This window comes from Silurus meridionalis, chromosome 18, assembly GCF_014805685.1.
Source record: "Silurus meridionalis isolate SWU-2019-XX chromosome 18, ASM1480568v1, whole genome shotgun sequence".
Taxonomy (NCBI): Eukaryota; Metazoa; Chordata; class Actinopteri; order Siluriformes; family Siluridae; genus Silurus; species Silurus meridionalis.
Window position 1 is genome coordinate 17,029,905 of NC_060901.1, and position 23,013 is coordinate 17,052,917.

General features: G+C 37.1%; 1 protein-coding gene across 3 annotated transcripts in view; it reads left to right on the plus strand.

Annotated features, from left to right (window-relative positions):
- Positions 1–23,013, plus strand: part of grm8a (glutamate receptor, metabotropic 8a) — a 308,123-nt gene that overhangs the window by 3,133 nt on the left and 281,977 nt on the right. For all 3 annotated transcript variants that reach the window (XM_046873172.1, XM_046873173.1, XM_046873175.1), the window contains exon 2: positions 1–53. This exon is cut by the window's left edge and continues 754 nt beyond it. In XM_046873172.1, the coding sequence (XP_046729128.1) occupies positions 1–53 (53 nt within the window). The remainder of the gene's footprint in view (positions 54–23,013) is intronic.

A 23,013-nucleotide genomic window follows, 5' to 3' on the forward strand; every position in this document is an offset into this window, starting at 1 on the left:
CATCTGCAAGCTCCGTCTCCATCATGGTGGCCAATATCTTGCGCCTCTTCAAGGTAAGCTCTCCAAGGTACTGGTACAAAGCTTGATATTGCTAAAGCTTTTGACTCATTTGTCATGCTGTGATTGTATCGAAAGTGTTGCTGGGATGTCTCTGAATCTCAAGCATCTCACTGGATGTCTTGTATTATATTGAAGGTTCTGGGGATAAAAGTTTTTTTGTGCTTCAGTGTAGATTTTCTGCACTTGTTTGCTATCTGTGCGTCATGAGGAGTTGAGGGTGAGAGTTGAAAGTGACACTGCAGCTCTTTCCTGTCTTGGGCTTCATTGAATCGCAATAATGCACGAGGGAGTGTGACACATCTGGATGGTTGTTAAAGGTGGTTTGTGCCTGAGCGTCCAGTGGGAGAGTGTCTATTGTTCTCTGCCTTTTTGTTTTGAGAAAAAAACAATTGTCTGAATGTAAACCCCTTGCTTTTAAATCGCTCAATTGACTGCAGCAATTACAGATAAAGTTTTATAATGACAATCTCTTTATAGATCTTTTTTTTATAGATAACATTTCCTCCATGACAGTGGCATCCTGGTTGGTTTTACTCATAAACTGTAATTAAATGTGTGCATTTGGTAAGTCATATATGCTATTAATGCCACTGAGCTCCAGAGAGATCACGCAGCTTAAACAAAGTGTTCCATGAATGTTGCGTTCGTTTGTTTTTAAAAATGGAAAACAAATGATGAAATACCGAAACTGAAAAGATTATTTTTCTTAAAATAGCTCAGAGTTGTCTCCCGTCATCTTTTTTGAGTAGTTTTGCCTTGTTTTGTGGTGTTCTTGAACAACCCGGACAGAAAACTGCACTCGATCCATCAGTGGCTTCATGGTGCTTTTCAGGTGCAACAAGAGAGTGAAAGTTAGAGAGGATGACATGTCCATGACGAAAATCAGAAGTTTTTTTAGGGTACTGCTAGTTGAGAATTCCTACGAAAAAAACGGCAGTGAAATTCCCTTTTACCTCCAGGTTGGGATGTGAGATTGGAAATTTTGCGTACTTTACGCCATTGATCATATTTAATAATGTGAGGTTTTGATTACTACACTTTGTGTGATGAATAGAGGAAACAAATAAATTATTTGTTTTCTTTTTTTGTGTGCTCAGAAACAATCAATTTTCTCCAAGCTAAGAAATAAAGGCATTGTAACTAATATTTAGATTTTCTAGTGCAAATAAACTTTCTTTCAGCTTCTCCCATTAGGGGTCGCCACAGCGGATCCTCCGCATGTTTGATTTGGCACATGTTTTTATGCTGGATGCCCTTCCTAACGCAACCCTCCAAATTTATCTGGGCTTGGGACCGGCACTAAGAGTGGCTGGGGTTGGTTCCCTGACTGGGGATCGAACCCAATAAAAAAAAGCCTGAAAGTACACAGACTCCAAGTCCTACTCTTTATGGATTCAATGTGTAATGTTGCACGACCAATTAACAACGGACGTTTAATGAACAAAGCTCCTTGGTGTTTGATTAAGGTTTATTAGCTGACCCGAGGTTGACTGATTAATGTAGACACACTGTACAATATGCTTGCACAATGGTTAATGACGCGTACGACATTTCAGCACATGATCACCAAGAGGAAAGTCAGTCACCATGACTCACACTGCATTACTGCAATAACACTACACAGGATTGTCATTAGTGTGTGCGTGTTTGCGTGTACATGCGTCTATCTATCTATCTATCTATCTATCTATCTATCTATCTATCTATCTATCTATCTATCTCAATATAAAATAATAAAATAAATAAATATATATATATATATATATATATATATATATATATATATATATATATATATATATATATGCTTGTGTATCTATCTATCTATCTATATATATATATATATATATATATATATATATATATATATATATATATATATATATATATGTGTATCTATTAAGGTTGTGAAAACTAACACGTTAATAACACGTTTACGCAAATTCATTTCAATGCAACAAATTTTATTAACGTGCAATTAATGCAGCGCACATTTCTCTTTGACCATTTTTTAAAATAAATAAATAAATATAAAAGAGGCGAAATTAAACCCTTCAACGCAATACACATTTACAACGTCCTTTCTTTACTCAGATATATATAAAAAAAATCCATCAAAAAATATTTTTAATCACTAAAGATTTGTTTTAATGATGTGCCAAGTCTCAAATCAACACCGAAAACTGCCATGATGCGCACTTCCGGCAATTAAAACCATCCGTGTGGAGATATTATTACATTTTACCTTCTCATGCCAATCCGTCATGTATAAAAGTGTTTGTAAGCTTATTATTGTCTCTCTCTCTCTCTCTCTCTCTCTCTCTCACACACACACACACACACACACACACACACACACACACACACACACACACACACACACACACATTCTGTCTTACTCTCATTGTGAGTAAGGCATAGCTTAGGGGGAATTTCAGACTTATTCCCCCTCAAAATGTTTCATGGCAGTTCCTGATGTATATTTGTGAGCGGTTAATGAAAACCACAAGACATATACGTCATACAGCATTGTTATTGCTTAGTAATTGCTATAAAACAAATAGACTCTACTTTTTATAGTTACACTTGCTATGGTGGTGAAACAGGATTAGACCAATCTGAATCATGCATATCAGCATTTTATACTGTTTCCTCCATAAGTTATTTTAGAGAATTTTAGTGGTGATGCATTTTTTTCCCTCTGCCTATTAATGTGATTAATATGGCAAGACCAGTTGCTTGTAAATCGTCTCATCCATCAAGACCGCATGAAAATAAATCCATGACTACACATGGTTGGGGAGGACCTTCGCCTTGCATAATTTTCATGCTATGCTTGCATCTAAACTTCATCTTAAAACCAGCAACCCAAAGAAATCGCTGTGGCTGCTTTAGACTTTTTTTTCTTAAACTGACAAAAAAAAAGAAGAGAGAAATTGAGCTGTTTCCTTATTTGCACCAGCCAAAGTCATAAGCCACAAGGTCAAAACTGTCAGATAGTCATATTCCTCTTGGGACATTTGGTTCCCACCAAGATATAAAAAGATAAAACACACACACTAACATCAGTATACTCCAGCCTCTTTCAGGCTGAGAGTCTTATTGTAATATCACACATGCTGTAAAACATCTTGAGTGTATTTGTGCATTACACTAGCACATAGTCTGGACTATCTAAAACATGAGCTGATTAAATGATATTTATTTGTTGATATAGAAGGGTGCTTTATACTTGTCACATTCACTTTACAGTGCAGTGAAATATTTTCTTCACATATTTTCATTTATGGCATTTGGCAGATGTGACTTACATTTATTTCATGCATACAACTGACTAGCTATGAGATTAAGGGCCTTAGAAGAGCTGTTAGAAAGCTGGGTTTAGAGTGCAGGGTCAGCCATGATACAGCATCCCTGGAGCACAAAGGGTTAAGAGCCTTTATATATATATATATATATATATATATATATATATATATATATATATATATATATATATATAATATGTAGTGCATAAATGTAAGCGTATAAATGTATATAATCTATGTTGTGGATAAATGTCCAATACACAAATTCTGTATTTTTCACCAAACCTTGATATATATATATATATATATATATATATATATATATATATATATATATATATATATATATATATATATATATATATATATATATATATATATATATATATATATATATATATATATATATATATATATATATATGTAAAGATCTACTTGACTCGAACTCTCCATTTTGACATGATGAAGAAACTGCCTGACTCCAATCAATTTCTCTGTGACTTCTGTGAAGGTTTGCACCAGCTCTACTGGACCAATATAACCTCGATTTAACTCAGATTTTATATAAAATTCTGCTAGTGTGTGTGTGTGTGTGTGTGTGTGTGTGTGTGTGTGTGTGTGTGTGTGTAAATTAGAAATATTTACTGCCAAAAATACCCAGTTATTGTTGAGACAGTAAATGGCTTTTATCTGGAAATTTACTTGGATTTCTGTAGATGTTCATACTATATTTTACCCACAACCGCTGTGTATCTAACCTCTCCCTACTGACCTCTCATTAATTCACTGCCTTCAGCTTCAATGCTGATCATTTGACCTTATCTGAATGCAAATCCAACACAATGGAAGCCTTCATCAGTATGCAGGTGCTATTATTAAAACCTGGACTTTCGAGGGTCTAGGCAGCCCCGCTATACAGCGCTTCTCTTCAGTTTTTGACCTGTACTCACAAACTAAATGCACTTTCATTTACTGAGTATTCATTTACTCATATATTTCTTTATGTTCACTACAAGCCTCTTCGATCTCTTGGGTGTAAAATGTCAAACCATCAACTCCTTGACTTCTCCAATGCTTCCCTGATTTCTGTGTTTCCTTCTCTGCCCTTCCCCTGAGGACATTCATTTCCAGTACTGCTGGAGGGGATGTGCACACCAGCAACAAACCATCATATTGTGAAATAATGAACAAAATGAAACATACTTCAATGGTTTTGTATGGCTATTAAAATATAATCATTTTTAATTCAAACATTATCTGTCATTTGTAATGATCTGTTTTTGTGATGGCATTTTAATTACATTCCTGTGATGGCATTTTAATTAAGTTCCAATGGATTCTTTTCCCACACAAGGTCAGTCAGTTATACTAGTGTTCTTACATATTGTGCATTTAAACAGCAGGCATATGTTGCAATAGCAGGGATTCCTTTTTGCACACTTTTTCCCCCCACAAAATTACCTGTACATGCACAAATCTATCCTGCTTCTCATGGACCTTAGCATCAAAATGAAGCTGCTCTTGTGCAGATTTGCTTTTGCTGTGCATAGGAAGCATGCACATATGCTCGTTTTTATCTCGCTCACTCCTGAATCTGTTTATGCTCTTGCACTCAGATTGCTCATTCCTGCTCCTGTTTTTTTTTTTTTTAATGCATCAACACTGCCCAAGGATCTCATCCAGTCAGTGGTGTTTATAGGTTTTACCCACGCGGTTGACAATGAATTCGAGATTAAACAGGCCAATTATTTAAGCTTCTCCAGACATTTAGCCTGCTGACAAAGAGATCACACACACATTAGCACAATATGAGTCATTTTTGTCTCTATAAAGTTGCAACAACCTTGTTTGCTTCACGATGCTGTGTTAGGATCATTTGCAAGTCTCAGCCATATTGTGTGATTCAAACCCATCAGTAATGTAAGACAGCATTCTTCGGATGATTTATTTGATTTAGCTCAAGTATCCTTCTCGCAGCTTGTCCACATCTCTGATCATTCATATATATATATATATATATATATATATATATATATATATATATATATATATATATATATATAACATATATATATTTGTCAGAAAGTGTATATAGTCAATACTTTAAGACCGATATTTCATAAACAAGTTGATTTCTCCTCGCTAAACTGTTCTCAAACACATTATCTCAGCACCACTGCTGCTACTTGAATATGCCGTATCACAATCGCAACACTACGGAGACCATGGCATTTTCTTTAGTCACATAGAATAGAGATTAACATGGCAGAGGTAGAGCTGCATCTTTATTGAGAGGGAATAGTAAAAGAAGGTCTGGTTTTATTAAAACTTTTTTTGTGAGGCCCATGTGTTAGAAGTCAGAAGGCAAATTGAAGAGTTTCTGTCTGTCTGAACCAAAACTATCTGTCCCATATTGAATTGCACTGCATCAAACTTTTTTCATTGCATCGTACTACAGGTAGTCGTCGACTTACGACCACGATTGGGACCGACAGATCGGTCATAACACGATTTGGTCGTAAGTAGAGTAGGCTATATGTACAGTACTGTGAAATGATGCCGGAAGCTGGTAAAAAAATAACGTACGCCGCGGCTAGCAATTGTGGTCGTAAAGTCGAATGTTGCATAGGTCGTAAGTCGACGAATATGTGCATATCCATGTACATTATTGCAACCCGATGACTCCTTATTTTGCTCCTTATTCTGCTCTTTCCACTCATTCTAAGCTGACAAAGACTTGTTCAAAGCTCAATTTCCACATGAAAAGAAATTTATGCATAGTCACTCTTTTTTTCTGAAGCATAGTTTTAAATCCTGTGACACTGTTCATTTGAAAAGTATAGAACCTGCACCATTATTGTTGCTGTTAACAGTTCTTAAATTGTTAGCCAAAAAAATCTATTTGTTATGTCCTGAAGACAAGTTACTCGGTTAGCCTTTGTAGCTGGCTGATTACGAGCGATATGAAATTCTTAGCACACATTTAGACAAGTTAATTTTGTCAGGTGTGATCTAGATTGACGTTCCTCTAGTTTAAAAGCTAGCTAGTGAAAGAGTACAGTTATGCATGTTGTGGAATTTATTCTGTTGTCAAGTTTCTTTAGCTAAAGAGCTTTTATTCTTTCAAACTGATCACAATAGCGTTTTTTTAAAATCGATGATCAAAATCTACTTCACAAAAGTTTTACATAAAAGTTAACAAGCAATACTGAAGTCATTTGCTTTCACGGTCTACGGGTTTTTTAATGGCTACGGAGACCGTGTCATGTCCTGAGAGTCACATAGATTATGGATTATCATGGCAGAGGTAGAGCTGCATCTTCCTGGAGACAGAACAGGAAAAAAACATCTGGTTTTATTTAATCTTTTTATCCTTTTTTTTCGCTACAAAGCTCTGTTTGTGAAAAGGGGCGTGTTAGTAGTCAGAAAGCACTTAAGCAAATTTTATGATTTCCTGTCTGTCTGAACTAAAGAAATTAAAGTGAACTATCTGTACCATATTTAATTGCAAAGCATCATACTTTTCTAATTGCATCGTATAACACTGAATCTCATTGTGTGGAATCAAATCGAAATCGGTAGCTGCTTCATATGTATCTTTAATGCATTGTATCGTTGGCTATGCATCGAGATGCGAATCTGTGTGTGTAAGGATGGGGTAGTTGACACCTCTCAGAATCAGAGGGATTTCTCTCCTTTCAGTGATGGAAGAGAAGCAGTGGATGGGTGTCGTTCATGTGTACTAATTTATTTGATTGGGTTTACTAGTAAACCTAAAGAAGTTTATTCTAACTATGGATAAGGGAAGGGAGAAACAACCTGTTTTGCTCTACCGAATTGTCAGATTCAAACTGATTTAAAATAAATTGCTTAGAGCTCACAAGAGAGTATAACTTCCCCATCCCAATCGATAGCGCTTCCATCGTGAATATAGGAGGATGGATTTAAATGTGAGCATTAGTTTTGTTTTCTAAGAAAGAAAAGGAAATTTGTGTAAGAGAACACTGAGATTCTATGTAAGATATTAACGAAATTTAGATCTATTTATCTGTCGGTCTGCCTGCCTGTGTGTGTGTGTGTGTGTGTGTGTGTAGGAGAAATGAGAGAGGACAAAGACTTCCTAAAAAAAAAGCACCCAGTCATCTAATGATTATGGTTTGGAAAGATGTGTTTTAGGTAAACTAGCAGCACGGCAGCTGCTCAGCCTGGTGTTGTATAAACTGAAGAAAGATGAGGGCGAGAAAGAGCAAGTGAGTGCAGATGGTACCTTTTTCCCCACAAAATCTGTCAGCGGAACTGAAAGAATAAGAATGCACTTCTGTTACTTGGACACATGGAGTCTCATTAGGAAGTAATACATTAAATGTTAAAAAAAAAAAAAGATTCTGAGGTTCTTTATTTTGATCGATTACTGCATCGGTAAAGATGACCAGTCATAAGCTGTATAAATAGTCATTGAAACACTATAATTATGTAGTAAATACTGAGCTTCTTTTTCTTTATTTTATCATAGTAGCATGCAATAATGTTTAGTAAGCACAAGTTTTTAAGATTACAAATGGCCTTAGTGATGATTTTCTGTCTATTCTGTGGAGGTACTACACTGTCATTGTCTGAGAACCATAAAAAATAATCACGTTATTATTGACACTTTTTGGCAAACACATGTGAATCCCTGTATGAGTAATGTATCAGAATTATTGTAAAATGCTGAATTATTGTAAGAATTATTGTTTGTGTTTTTATGTATATAAATCGAGTTCTTTATTTAGTTTTATTTGTTTTTAGAGTCACAGTGTAAATCAAACCTCAGTCCACCATCCACACTTTAATGCTCAAACCTTTGCTATTATCACAGCAGTCAAATTTCCTTCCTGTTCTAAAATGACAATATAAGGTGATTCAGCCTATTTCTGCACATACTCATTGCAAGCTTTATATTTTCTTAATCTGTTGGCAGAAAATTCTGCTCATTTCTAGAAATAGATGCAAAAAGTTTTATTTTTCCAATAGAAAATGATTATTTCAACAATATAAAAGGATAGAAAAAAGATGTTATTAAATGTTACACACTGTAGGCTTGAAGTAGTCTTGATTTTTTGGTACATTATAACCATATAGGAAATACTAAATAATAATAATAATAATAATAATAATAATTTGATTATATTTGAGATATTTTTACTAAGTTGTGCTTTCTTGCAGTGTATTTATTTTTTATGTGTTGTAAAAAAAAAAAAAGCTTCTTCCTTTTTGCAGAAACAGTTTTAGCCACAGCCTTTGTGAAAATAATCTGGATTCAAGCCAAGAATCTCACATATCTTCCTGTGCAGGAGGCACAACAAAAGAGGAAAAGAAGACGAAGGAAAAATGCAGGTGACAGTACACAGAGATGAAGTGTGGCAGCTCCCACAGTCAAGTGGGCAAAGATTTCTGTAAGCATGACTTGACTTATGGAGGCATCGATTTTTTACACCTTTGGTCTGAATTGTGCAAAATGCCCCTCAGCACTGGTCGGTGGGTGAACAACTTGTTGTTACCATAGCCTTCCTAGCTTATTAGAATTGTTGCTCAGTTTTTAGCATTTATTTCTAAAAAGAAGTAGAATTATCTGCTGACAAAGAAAATGTGTGTTGCATACCTATTGCACTGTTTGCACTTTTTGCAATATTGTGTATGAAAATCAGCAGTTCCAATAAAACTTAACAGTTAAAATCACTGAGATAACTGATGTTTTTTCCATGTTTAATGTAAATAGAATCTTTTGACCAATGTAAGCATTTAATGCCATTTTATGCCTCTTGCTGCCACATTATTGCTATGAATGGGCAGGTGGTGCACAGTTGTTCCTAACAAAGTACATGATATAGCAGTACTAAATACATGCATATACAAAGCAGCTTTCTTAAACCTTTGTGCCTCACCAACGGTCAGCAAAAATACTAAGTGGCAAGGAACCATGTGGCTGTTATGAAGTGCACAGTGGGACTGGCACTATAAAGCTTGTAGGAAATAGAGAGAATAATGATTTCTCCCCTGGACAACCTGCTTATTGTTAGAGACACACCGCCACTGAGAAGGTACAAGGGGTAACACAAATAGCTGAGTCATTACTGCTCCACAGCCAGTGTTATGGAATAGTCTAGATCAGAGGTGCCTAAAATCTTAAATCCAAGTTGCTGAAATATCCTATTATGAGCCAGAAATCGACGTTGACTGAGGGATGCAGGTCGCAAAAATAAATGTTGCATTATATCAAAGATTTATTCAAATTTTTAGTTGCCATAGTTTCTCTCATTTATGATTTTATAATTTTTAGAATTAATTAAATATATAAATCTAAATTCTAGTTCATTGAAACTATTTGTATTATATAGTACTATAAGAAACTTTTTTAACCAATAGCATTCAATGACAGTGACATTTGACTACAAGACAGGAGGTGGAGCAGGAGGTTGCAGAGCTGAAGACATTGGGAGTGACGAGGATGGACAGGATTAGAAATTAGAGTTTATTAGAGGGACAGAGCATGTAGGACATGTAGAACGCGCGACAGGGCATCAGCAACATTTTCTGAACCCTTTTTGTGTTTAATTTCAATGTTGTAATTTTGGGCTAACAAGGACCATCTCATTAGTCTTCGATTTTGATTGAACATACGGGACAAAAAGACTAGAGGGTTGTGATCAGTATACACAATAATCGGTAGAGGTGCAGAGCCAACATATACTTAAAAAAACTGTAAAGTTAGTAACAATGCTAGAGCTTCTTGTTCTATTGTAGAGTATTTTACTTGATGTTTGTTAAATTTACGTGAAAAATAACATACAGGATGGTCAATTCCACAGGCATCCTCCTGTAACTGCACAGCTCCAACTCCTATGCACTTGCATCCACTTCAAGCTTAAAAGGTTTAGTAAAATCTGGAGCTGCAAGTACAGGTGCATCACATAACATAGCCTTTACACTGTCAAAAGCATGTTGGCAATCTGTAGTCCAAACAAAGGGTCTGGATGCACTAAGCAAGGACGTAAGGGATGCAACAACAGTAGAATTTTTTTTTTACAAAAACTACGATAGTATTCTGCCATACCGAGAAATCCTCGTAACTCTCGTCGCGTTGAAGCCACAGGAAAATTGTAAATGGCAGTCACTTTTGCATCTACTGGACAGACCTGTCCATGACCTACTTGCTTGCCAAGGTATGTAACAGTTGCTTGGGCAAACTCACATTTTGCCAAGTTTAATGTTAATGATGCTTGTTCCAGTCATTTAAAAACCATTTCTAGCACATCTAAATGAGTGGCCCAATCCCGAGTATAAATAACAAGGTCATCTAGATAAGCTGAGCAGTGAGGAACATCTGCCAACACAATATTAATTAGACGCTGGAACGTAGCTGGAGCATTTCGAAGTCCAAAGGGCATAACTGTATACTGCAGAAAACTGTCAGGGGTGACAAAAGCAGAAATTTCTGAGGCACGAGGAGTTAGTGGTACTTGCCAATAACCTTTAAGTAAGTCCAATTTTGACACAAAACAAGCTGAACCTACATTGTCAATACAGTCATCTATCCTTGGCAAGGGATAAGAATCGGGGACTGTAACAGCATTAACATGTCTATAATCGGTACACAGCCGGTATGAATGATCAGGTTTAGGAATTAGTAAGCAAGGTGCCCCAGTGTCCTGACCAAGGATGATCATGGGCTACCTGAAGTACACCTTGCCTATAAACTGACGGTACCACAATCTGAAAGACACTGTCAAAAGGTGAATCAGTGCAAGACCATTTCCGCATTAAGAGACTGTTTCTTTACAAAATAGGCTACTGGTCGTTTTGCCAACTCTTCCTGACTACACACAGTTGAAAAATACTTCTCCAGGCTAAGATCCGCCTTTTGAGCCTCAATAAGTTGTAATCGACTAATAGGTAACTCACCAAGATGAACATCTGTGCTCTGAATTTTTATTGAAGTCACTGGGTCGAAAGAACAAGCCATGGGAGGAGTCAACACAGCAGACTCAGCATCATCTTTAGCAAGAAACGAATCTGATAGGTCAACCACATCTTCTAAAAAGCGAGCTTTAGCATGAGTCACAGCACACACAGGGAACACTGTGGGGTGATCACGTGACAGATCATCTGGTAAGAGATTGTCAGCAGGACTCTCAAGAACTTCTAAGACTGGAAGGACTTTACCTCCAGCTATGTCATTCCCTAATATAAAAGTAACACCTTTCACAGGTAAAGACTGACATACCGCTACTTTATATTGCCCTGTAGCTAGGCTTGAGCTCAAGTGCACATAGTGAAGAGGAACTTTAATGTACTGCATAGTAATCCCCTTACAAAAGGCATTCTGTTCCACAGAAGGACTTGTCTGAAAAAGATAACACGTCAGCTAGTATAAATGACTGAGTTGCGCCAGTATCCCGAAGAATTTTAACAGGTACAGAAGTTTGATCTTTCCCAACTAAAGAACATGTACTGTCTGTTACAAATGGCTGATAACATGAATTAACAGATTCTTCAACATTCGGTCCAACAAAATCTGAAGCAGGACTAATGGTTTTCGCTAGTGCAATCCGTTGGGTATGACTAGAAGCTTGTTTCTGCCTGTCTTGCTTTTGCTTTAAACTGGCACATTTTGCAATTACATGGCCAGGCTTATGACAGTAAAAACATCTAGTAGAGCTAGGAGGAGAATTTGACCGACTAGACCGAGTCGTCTTTAGCTGCTGATCAGTCGTTACTGATGGTTTTACCCTAGACTGCTTGAATACGTTCTTATGAGTCAACACAAACTCATCTGCAAGGACAGCAGCTTCTGAAACAGAGGAAACCTTCCTCTCATTTAGGTAGACCACAACACGATCAGGTAGGCAATTCTTAAATTCCTCAAGCAACATAAGCTCCCTCAAGGAGTCAAAATCATTTACTTTACTAGAAGCACACCACTTATCCAACAAGGTTTCTTTCTTTCGGGCAAACTCTACAAAGGTCTGTGAAGGAAGTAGTCTAAGGTTCCTGAACCTTTGCCTGTAGGCTTCAGGGACCAACTCATAAGCACGGAGTATAGTCGTTTTAACTACCTCATACTGTAAACTATCCTCCAGGGACAACGAAGAAAACACTTCCTGAGCTTTTCCAATAAGCTTACACTGGAGCAAGAAAGACCACACATCTTTTGGCCAATTTAAGGCTATAGCGATACGCTCAAAAACACCGAAATAAGTGTCTACTTCACTTTCTCGGAACGGAGGAACCAACACAATGTTTTTGCTCACATCAGAAACAGGAGTGGCTGGGACAGAGCGAGCAGACCGAGGCATAGGGACAGGCTTTACAGGAGGTGCAGGCGGAGAGGACAGTGGCGGAGGAGGGGAAGACCGGTTATTCGAGTGGGCAGTACACATTGAAGAGATCTTCATCGCTTCTAATTCCACTTGCCTTAATCGGACTTCCCGATCTACCTTGAGTTCCATCTTATGCACAGCTATCCTAAACTCCATCTCTGCTTTACGTGCCTCTGCTTTCTTTTGAGTCTCCAGTTGGAGACGTGCAATGCGCACTTTGGCACGGGCCTCATCCCTTGATCCTGCAGACACAGAAGGAGAAAATGGGTCGAAGCGGGGTAAGGTAGCTCTGGCTTCAACCATCGGCTCAACCATCTCTGCACCTAAAGTCCCAGAATCAACATCAGTGGATTCCACACCACTAGCCTCAGTTGTATCAACATGTGGTGAGAGTTTAAGAACCCCTAATTCACACAGCTTAGCAAGAACCTTACTTTTGATCTCTTTTTTCATCAGACTCCGAGAAACTGGTACACTATAATAAGCAGCTAGCTCTAATAGGTCATCCTTCCGACACTTCTCAAAAATATCCAGAAGCAACAAACTGCTGGAGATCAAAAGGTTGCCATGACTATTGAACAGTCAACCAGCTCTATATCCCTATCCAAACAGATCCCAGACAAGCCCCCACTTGTTATGTTCCCACCTTGGCTAGGCCTAGGGGAGTGTGGGAACAATAACCATTTAGATGTTACAGGTTGTTTGGACAAAAGCAGGACCAGAGTTTAGAGTAGTTATTGTTTTATTGGTCAAGTGCAGTAAACAAACAATTTCCAAGAGTCTCCCAGAGTCAAGAAGACTAGACCCACACTGGCAAAAGAACATGGACAGTGCCAAAGAAATGAACATAAGAAAAAATGTTCTACTCTATGCTGTATTTTGGAAGCTTAACCTAACTAACAAACAGGAACAGACTAGCTGACTACTCTTAATAAATTTGTTTCTAATCCTGTCCATCCTCGTCAGTTCCTTGTCATCTTCAACTCTGCCACCTCTAGCTGTCTTTTTGTTAATTCCACTGAGTTGGTACCTTACAACAAAGCAGGTCTCCTTCGTCTCACCAACATAAACTTTCCTTACACTCTGGGAGATAGCCTTCTATCCCAAATCACTCCTGCTGCTCTTCTCCACCCGCTCCACCCACTCCACCCTGCCTGCACTCTTTTCTTCACTTTTCTAACACATTACTGTGCACACACACCCCAGGGATTTAAACTAAACCTAATTTCCAGCGATGATGATGAGCACAAATACACTGGAGCAAGAAAGACCACACATCTTTTGGCCAATTTAAGGCTATAGCGATACGCTCAAAAACACCGAAATAAGTGTCTACTTCACTTTCTCGGAACGGAGGAACCAACACAATGTTTTTGCTCACATCAGAAACAGGAGTGGCTGGGACAGAGCGAGCAGACCGAGGCATAGGGACAGGCCTTACAGGAGGTGCAGGCGGAGAGGACAGTGGCGGAGGAGGGGAAGACCGGTTATTCGAGTGGGCAGTACACATTGAAGAGATCTTCATCGCTTCTAATTCCACTTGCCTTAATCGGACTTCCCGATCTACCTTGAGTTCCATCTTATGCACAGCTATCCTAAACTCCATCTCTGCTTTACGTGCCTCTGCTTTCTTTTGAGTCTCCAGTTGGAGACGTGCAATGCGCACTTTGGCACGGGCCTCATCCCTTGATCCTGCAGACACAGAAGGAGAAAATGGGTCGAAGCGGGGTAAGGTAGCTCTGGCTTCAACCATCGGCTCAACCATCTCTGTACCTAAATTCCCAGAACCAACATCAGTGGATTCCACACCACCAGCCACAGTTGTATCAACATGTGGTGAGAGTTTAAGAACCCCTAATTCACACAGCTTAGCAAGAACCTTACTTTTGATCTCTTTTTTCATCAGACTCCGAGAAACTGGTACACTATAATAAGCAGCTAGCTCTAATAGGTCATCCTTCCGACACTTCTCAAAAATATCCAGAAGCAACAAACTGCTGGAGATCAAAAGGTTGCCATGACTATTGAACAGTCAACCAGCTCTATATCCCTATCCAAACAGATCCCAGACAAGCCCCCACTTGTTATGTTCCCACCTTGGCTAGGCCTAGGGGAGTGTGGGAACAATAACCATTTAGATGTTACAGGTTGTTTGGACAAAAAGCAGGACCAGAGTTTAGAGTAGTTATTGTTTTATTGGTCAAGTGCAGTAAACAAACAATTTCCAAGAGTCTCCCAGAGTCAAGAAGACTAGACCCACACTGGCAAAAGAACATGGACAGTGCCAAAGAAATGAACATAAGAAAAAATGTTCTACTCTATGCTGTATTTTGGAAGCTTAACCTAACTAACAAACAGGAACAGACTAGCTGACTACTCTTAATAAATTTGTTTCTAATCCTGTCCATCCTCGTCAGTTCCTTGTCATCTTCAACTCTGCCACCTCTAGCTGTCTTTTTGTTAATTCCACTGAGTTGGTACCTTACAACAAAGCAGGTCTCCCTTCGTCTCACCAACATAAACTTTCCCTTACACTCTGGGAGATAGCCTTCTATCCCAAATCACTCCTGCTGCTCTTCTCCACCCGCTCCACCCACTCCACCCTGCCTGCACTCTTTTCTTCACTTTTCTAACACATTACTGTGCACACACACCCCAGGGATTTAAACTAAACCTAATTTCCAGCGATGATGATGAGCACAAATACATTGAATCATGTCAAAAACCCATGACTCATGACAATATTTATTTTGGCAGCATAACAATGTGACGAAGGCAAATACGCAAAAACTCTGTAGTCCAAATGTATTTATTTCTTATTTATATTACAACGTATCCAATTTAGCTCAATTATATTTACATTTCTGTTCTATAATTTTTACATTCTGTAAAGCTGCAATGTCCATTGTAAAAAGTTCTATAGAAATAAACTCAAATTGAATTGAATTGAATGAGAATTATATTAGACTACACAGTTTCTTATGCTGCCAGCTCTAAACACTGACCTTTATAAATAAGCCAGATTCGTTAGTAGTTTACAGGCAGGTTTATATACCAAAACAAACCTCAGTATTCGGAGCAAGTTGCGCAATCTGCAGAATGATAATAAAGGTGACTTTGACTTTGAGTATGCGTGTAAACATGAATCATTGTGGTTGTGGGCAGTATGTGTGCTTCCAGCTCGACTGAATCCTGTAGACACTACGACATGATATTTATTTATACTTCAATTCAAAACCAATATTTTGTTATAATAAGTAAAAAAAAAAAAAATCGTATTTTTTTTTTAATCTGCATTTGCATCTGCAAAGTGATATGTGTAGTATCTTTTCATATTTTATTGTCATTTATTTTGTTCGTGTTAGTTATTTTTTATTATTACTTTAAACAATTTTTTTATTAATCATTATAACCAAAGTCATTAATTATAATCAATATATCCGCAGTAAGTGATAAATATGTTCAAATGAGTAAAAGCATTAGTTGCTACTATTAATCTCTAACAATGCAGGTGCAACGATATCATGTTTGAAGGTCATGGAGAGGTCAATGCTGGCCGGCCTGGACCATGCTGAATCTGATTTTAACCTGTTACTTTTAATAATTAAAAGAAATAAATAAAGATTGAAGGGACTTGGTCTCCATTATGTTATTTGAATGTAAAGCACCAAAAACTTTGAAGATAAAGGTGGCAGATGAGGTAAAATAAAAAATTGACAAATAAAAAAAAAAGTTGTTACCTAGGTTGAAAGAAAGAGTATAAAAAGGTTGTGTTTTTTGCTGTAACTTTGGACACTTTCGTGGAACGGTTTGACTTTGTTCCTGAGGGAATAAAGCCTGATTCTTTGACATCACAACCCTGGATTCGGCAATGAGTCTATTAGTTTTGATTGGAGTGTTTACTTTGATACTGAATTTGATTGTTCTCGTCCCAGTTAACCACGGCACTGGTTTATTCAGTTTAGAGGCGTAAGCACTTAAATAACAAGCTTTTGCCCTGTGAGCACGCTTAGATCTAAAACTAAGCGTGAAGCAGACACGCTGAAGGCGAGGATCTGACTTGCCTCTCTGAGGTGTAGTTCGGAGTCACGGTTTAAAGGAACTGTCATGCTGAACCTTTCAAGGCTTGAACGTAAGGACGAGCGTTTTCTATTTGATCCCTGCTTCAACAGGGAGTGCATCAGTCAGGTATCCTGTGGAATCATTTCAGTCACGTTTGGTTGTACAGAACAATACAGCTAGTTTCTTGATGTTTAGTAGATGAGTTCAGTCAGTATGGTGTTGGAGTAGGCCTGTGTAGAAATCCAGGTTGAGAAATTTAGTGGAAAAGTGGTGCTGTTCTAATGTTGTGGAGTTTATGATCACACAGTAGCAGGGAATGGCTATCACTTTGCTGTTTTAACACACTGTATAAAGGCGGGTGTGAAATCTGGTGTTTGGCTGAAAATGACTTACTGATGGGCGAATACAGGAACCTCTTCCTGCCAGAGTCAGCGGTAAACAATGTGGGATTTGTGGGTCGAACACTGTGAGACATATTTTTTTTGTTTTTTGGACAGGACCGTCTTATCTATGATTGGAATTGCTGGGCTAAAACTCACTGTTTATTGTTTATGGATGTTTTGACTTTGAAAAGATTTAAGACCCCCAGAAATATATATTCAGGCCATTTTGACTGCCAGGAAAATAAAAAGTCATATAATCTGTCAGGTGTTCCTTTCCTCGTTTTTTTGTCATTTTATCCCTCATATCCATTTTCATCACACTCAAGGCACGCCTGCACAACAGCTTCTTTCCAACTACTGTTAGAAGCATAGGACATTAAGGAGGTAAGAAGTATCCAATTCCACGATCCATCTCCAAAATCAACTATCATCAACTAAGTGTGTTAATTTAGTATCTTTTCCATCTCATGTCTGTCGACCAACATGTGCAATACTTTTGTATAGGCAACAACATGCAAAATTACTTTCTTACACAATATAAAATATTACTTATGCATAGTCAACAACGTGCAATATCACCTATTAGAATAATTATATATATATATACAGTACAGACCAAAAGTTTATATATATTATATATACAGTACAGACCAAAAGTTTGGACACACCTGCTCATTCACAGATTTTTCTTTATTTTCATGACTATGAAAATTGTAGAGTCACACTGAAGGCATCAAAACTATGAATTAACACATGTGGAATTATATACATAACAAAAAACGTGAACTGAAAATATGTCATATTGTAGGTTCTTCAAATTAGGCATCAAGAGAATGCCAAGAGTGTGCAAAGCAGTGATCTAAGCAAAAGGTGGCTACATTGAAGAACCTACAATATGACATATTTTCAGTTGTTTCACACTTTTTTGTTATGTATATAATTCCACGTGTTAATTCATCGTTTTGATGCCTTCAGTTTGACTCTACAATTTTCATAGTCATAAAAATAAAGAAAAATCTTTAAATGTGTGTGTGTGTGTGTGTCCAAACTTTTGGTCTGTACTGTATATATATATATATATAAAAAAAAAAAAAAAAAAACACTAGAGTTAGCGCAGTGTCACTGTGGCTACTCACTCTGTTACCGGAAATAAAAAATTTTCACGCATGCATGAAAACGCTAAAGAATCCATAGTGCTAGCGTTGGCTGCTAACCAGGAAGTGGTCAGTGGCTAAAGCATTCAGCATTTTTTATCCAGCTTCAAGAATTTTTTTCTTAAAAGGAGAATTCCTGACAATTCCACATATCGAATGAGTGAATGAATGAAGGATGGAAGGAAAGAAAGACATTTGTTAAAGGATGCTGAAAGTAGAACAGTTAAGTAGAACATATCTTTAGTAAAATCAATATTAAATATAAAACACACACACACACACACACACACACACACACACACACACACACACACACACATGGAGTCTAACAAATGTAAACTATTTCATTTACTTTTTATTTTATGTTATTTACATTTTTTGTATTAAACTTTTTATTTTTTGTGTAAAATTAGGCTACATTTTAATGAAGTAAATGATGGAGGAAACTTCGGACTCGAACTCACCACACCACCTGTTGTCTTATCTATGACATTTTTTAAGTAGATGAAAGAAGGTTTTGTGTTCAAGATAATTTATTAGATATCAATCAGTGTTTGACTTTGACTTGATTAATATCCTTCTATTATGGGATTGGTGTGCTAAGAGCAACATTACAGTCTTTTTTTTTTTGTCGATTACACTAGAGTCTTATGACAAAAATTATAATAGGAACATTATAACCATAATCAATCATTGTACTTTGGATAATTGACTACATATGAAGGCAAATACTTTTGTACTTTTACGCAATTTAAAGTTTAAAGGGAACATTTGTCAGCGAGACTTGAGTGCAAAACTGCAATTATAACAAAGTGTTTGTATTAATTGCTGCCTGAAGCACCTACACGGTTAATGAGTGTTTACCATCCACTGTAATCTGGTTTGTTTTTTTTTGTTTTTTTTTTATTTATTCTATTTATTTATTTTTTAGCCCATGTGGACCCAAAAATCATCATCAGCAAGTGGTTTCTAACTAATGAGAACTTCATATAAGGGCATTAGGATAGATGAGGCAGGTCCATGCCTATTATAGGAGTTGTCCCTGTTTTTGACTACAGATTGTGCAGTCAAGTTTTTAATTCTAATAATACTAATAATACTTCTAATAAAATTCTACCCAACAATGTAAAGCAAATATAATAACACACACATATATAAGTGAAAGAATATGTATAAACATTGATTCTTTCAGTTTAATATTCACCTTATTTTCATAAATGCATTGTACACTTCTGGCTCCATCAGTGTGTTTTTAATACACATTATACCAACTGCAGAACACCGGCAGTGGACCTGTCTGAAGCGGCTCGTTCCGATTCTTTATTTGTTCATGGAGGGTGTTCTGGCAGGAAGTTTGTTCCAGGATATTGCACTGTTATAGACGTTGATCTTCCAGTAGCTGAGGAGGACGTGATCTGTCAAGAAAATCTTACACACTGTTTAACACACTGCTGATTACGTTTGTTCTTCTTTTTGACTCCCGTGATCAGTGGCATCTTCTCAATTAATTAGAATTTTTTTAAATGTCATATGCACTTCGCTGTGAAAAAGTATTTGTGCCCTTTTTTTGTTACATAGTTGTCAGAGTTAAATGACTGATATTATCAAACACATTATAAACCAAGTAAATAAAAATGCAGTTTTTAAATGATGATTTCATTTATTAAAGAAAAAAAATCTGTCCAAACCTACTTGGCCCTATGTGTGCCACCCTTAGCAGCAGCGACTGTAATCAAGCACTTGCTAATATAACTGGCTGTGGAGGAATTTTGGGCCACTCTTCTTTGCAGAATTGTTTTAATTCAGCCACATTGAAGGGGTTTCAAGGACAAACTTCCTGTTTAAGGTCCTGTCACAGCATCACAATCAGATCTAAGTCTGGACACTCCAATACATGTCCTACGGTATATGTTTTAACACGGGACCTAAACCAGACAATTTACAACATTGCAATATGTATATTTTATACTAATGCCAGCTTGAAATAGTGCAGTGATACAAAACAAAAATTGATATCACCACCCACTCACTCTCTCTGTGTTACATTTCACACACATATTGTGCATTACTTTGCACATAAAGGTCATGGAGTCATGCAGATGGTCCTATTTTCTCTCTTACATTCTCTGAGCTTGCCTTCCCAAACCAGTGAGGTCTTCACTGCAATGCCTGCATATGAAAAAAACAACATATTCCTAAATTCCTCATTACAATATAGACAAAAAAATAAACTAATAATAAAAAGAAAAAATATATATACAATTATATATAATGTATATAAAAACTACACACCCTTATTAAATTGTAGGGTTTTAAAATATAAAGACAGAAAACATTATAAAAGCCAGACTTTTTACATTTTTGATGTGATCTTCCAATAAACAAACATACAGAGCAAAAAACAGGAAATATTTAACAATTGGGAACATTAAAAACACCTTGATTACATTCTAGTCACTTTCTACATCTAGATTTTAGAATTTTATCCTACTCATCTTTGCAAAAGGTTGTAGTTCCTTCAGATTGTGGGGGCATCTCCTGTGAACTCCTTTGTAGGTAATTTCATAGGTCTTGGATGGGCTTGAGGTCTGAGCTCTGGCTTGACCGTTCAAACATTTTGATCATTGTTGATCATCATGTTTTTGTTGATTTTGATGTTTGCTTTAGGTCATTGTCATGCTGAAATGTAATGAAAGGAAAATATATTTTAATTTTGAAAGAGAACAAAAGTTTTGGGGACAAAATATCTTGTTATTTGAAGCCCCTGGAACAGCTGAAGAGATGCAACCTCAAAGCATAATGCTACCCCCTCCATGCTTCACTGTTTACATGGTGTTCCTCAGAGGATGCTCTGTATTTGCTTTGTGACAAACATACCTTTTTAGAAATATGGCCAAAAAAATTCAAACCTTGCCTCATTAGACTACAACACATTTTCCCACATGGTTTGGAGTGATTGACTGAAAGAATTTTGGCATGATTCAGACGAACTTGCATATGTTTCCATACAGTGTCTTTGATATATTTTTATATCTCTCTCATGACAAAGTCTCGCAGTTTCTTAGTGGCCAATGGCTCTTAGTAGAATGCAACTGCAAACATTAAAGCAATTACTAAAGCAATATTGCATTAAAGATTAAACATGTAACATGTCTGAAATTTATGTTGTTGTTTCTGTCTTCCTGCTATTTCATAAAGGTGTGTATATTCTTTCAGTGGTGGACAATAACGAAGTAAATGTTAATCCACATAAATAGCTTTTTTCAGTTTGTGTGCTTTCTGAAGCATTTCCATTTGGAGAGACATTTACTTTAACTTCAATACATTTGAAAATAAAATATCTTATTTTTAGCGACAACTGACAACTACATTTAGCCAAAACATTCATTCCTTTTTTATCTATGCGTAAATAAAAACCGGTCAAGCACACAGCAAGCCACCTATCAGGGTAGAGCACACTCTCTGTTTTCATAATATGTTAAAATTAATTTTAACATATTTTGATTGCCTCTTGGTGGTATCTGCTTAGCACAGTTCAGTTCAGCATCAGTTCAACAGCAAGCAGAACATTTTGAGAGGAATAAATTATGGAAAAAACTCTAACTCTAACTAAAAAAAGGTTTGGGGCTCATTTACATTTTTTACATTTGTGGCATTTAGCAGACACCCTTATCCAGAGGGACGTACAAAAGTGTGTTGAGTATCTAGATGGCTCATGATAATTGTAATAGATATTAATCAGTGTTTGACTCATTAATATCATTCTATTAATAGATCGGTGTGTTAAGAGTAACATTCACATAAACTGAGTTGATTAAGCCAAGTGTACTTGTGTACTTTTACTCAAGCAGTTACTCACGGGAGCAGTTTTCTCTACTTTAACTGAAACACTTGGTTTGTGTATCGTCCACCACTGGACTTTTTATATCCACTGTATATACCATTCACAGCACTATAGCAATACAGAAATAATCCCAATAACATTGGCATATACTTCTATCCAGTCTGTAGAAGTATCTAAATGACGAAAAGAAAGTGTGTTCAGTATTTGATTTGCTTTGCCAATGCTTCGCCGATTTGCTATTGTGCAGCACTCTAGAGAGTGAAACTCAAACAGACTTCTTTAATCATCAGGAGGCAGAAACGAGTGCAAAGTCAGAACATCTGAAGGATGTGGCACAGCAACAATGTCATTTTATTATCCTATCCCTTTTGGAGTACCTGAGTAAATTATTCATTTGAAGTGCTGTGAGTTTGGTAGGCTTGCTGTGCAGGCGGGCGAGAGGAACCGGGTCCGGGTCTAGGTGGGTTAACAGCGATGTAACAACTGGCTCCCTCTCTAGCCTTAATTTGTCTCGTCATTAGCCTGCCAACACCTCTAGGGAGAATGAAAGTGATGAACATGAACGCGGTGGTGTTAATCAATACGCACTCTCTATCTCTCCCTCTGTTTACTTTGGCAGAGTGAAGTTTTATGCCCTGGTTTCAGTAATTGGAACTTGGCGGCTGCTCTGTCCCTTCTTCTGGATTTAATTAAAGCCCTTCTTCCTTCGGGTCAGAAGGAAGCTTGAGGTAAAGCTGTCATCTAATGAGAGACTGGCTCTTTCATCACAGCTGAGGTAAAGTGCATTGATTTCTCTCATGTAATCGCTGGCACACAGTAAGAAATCTCTTCTATTGGACAGCG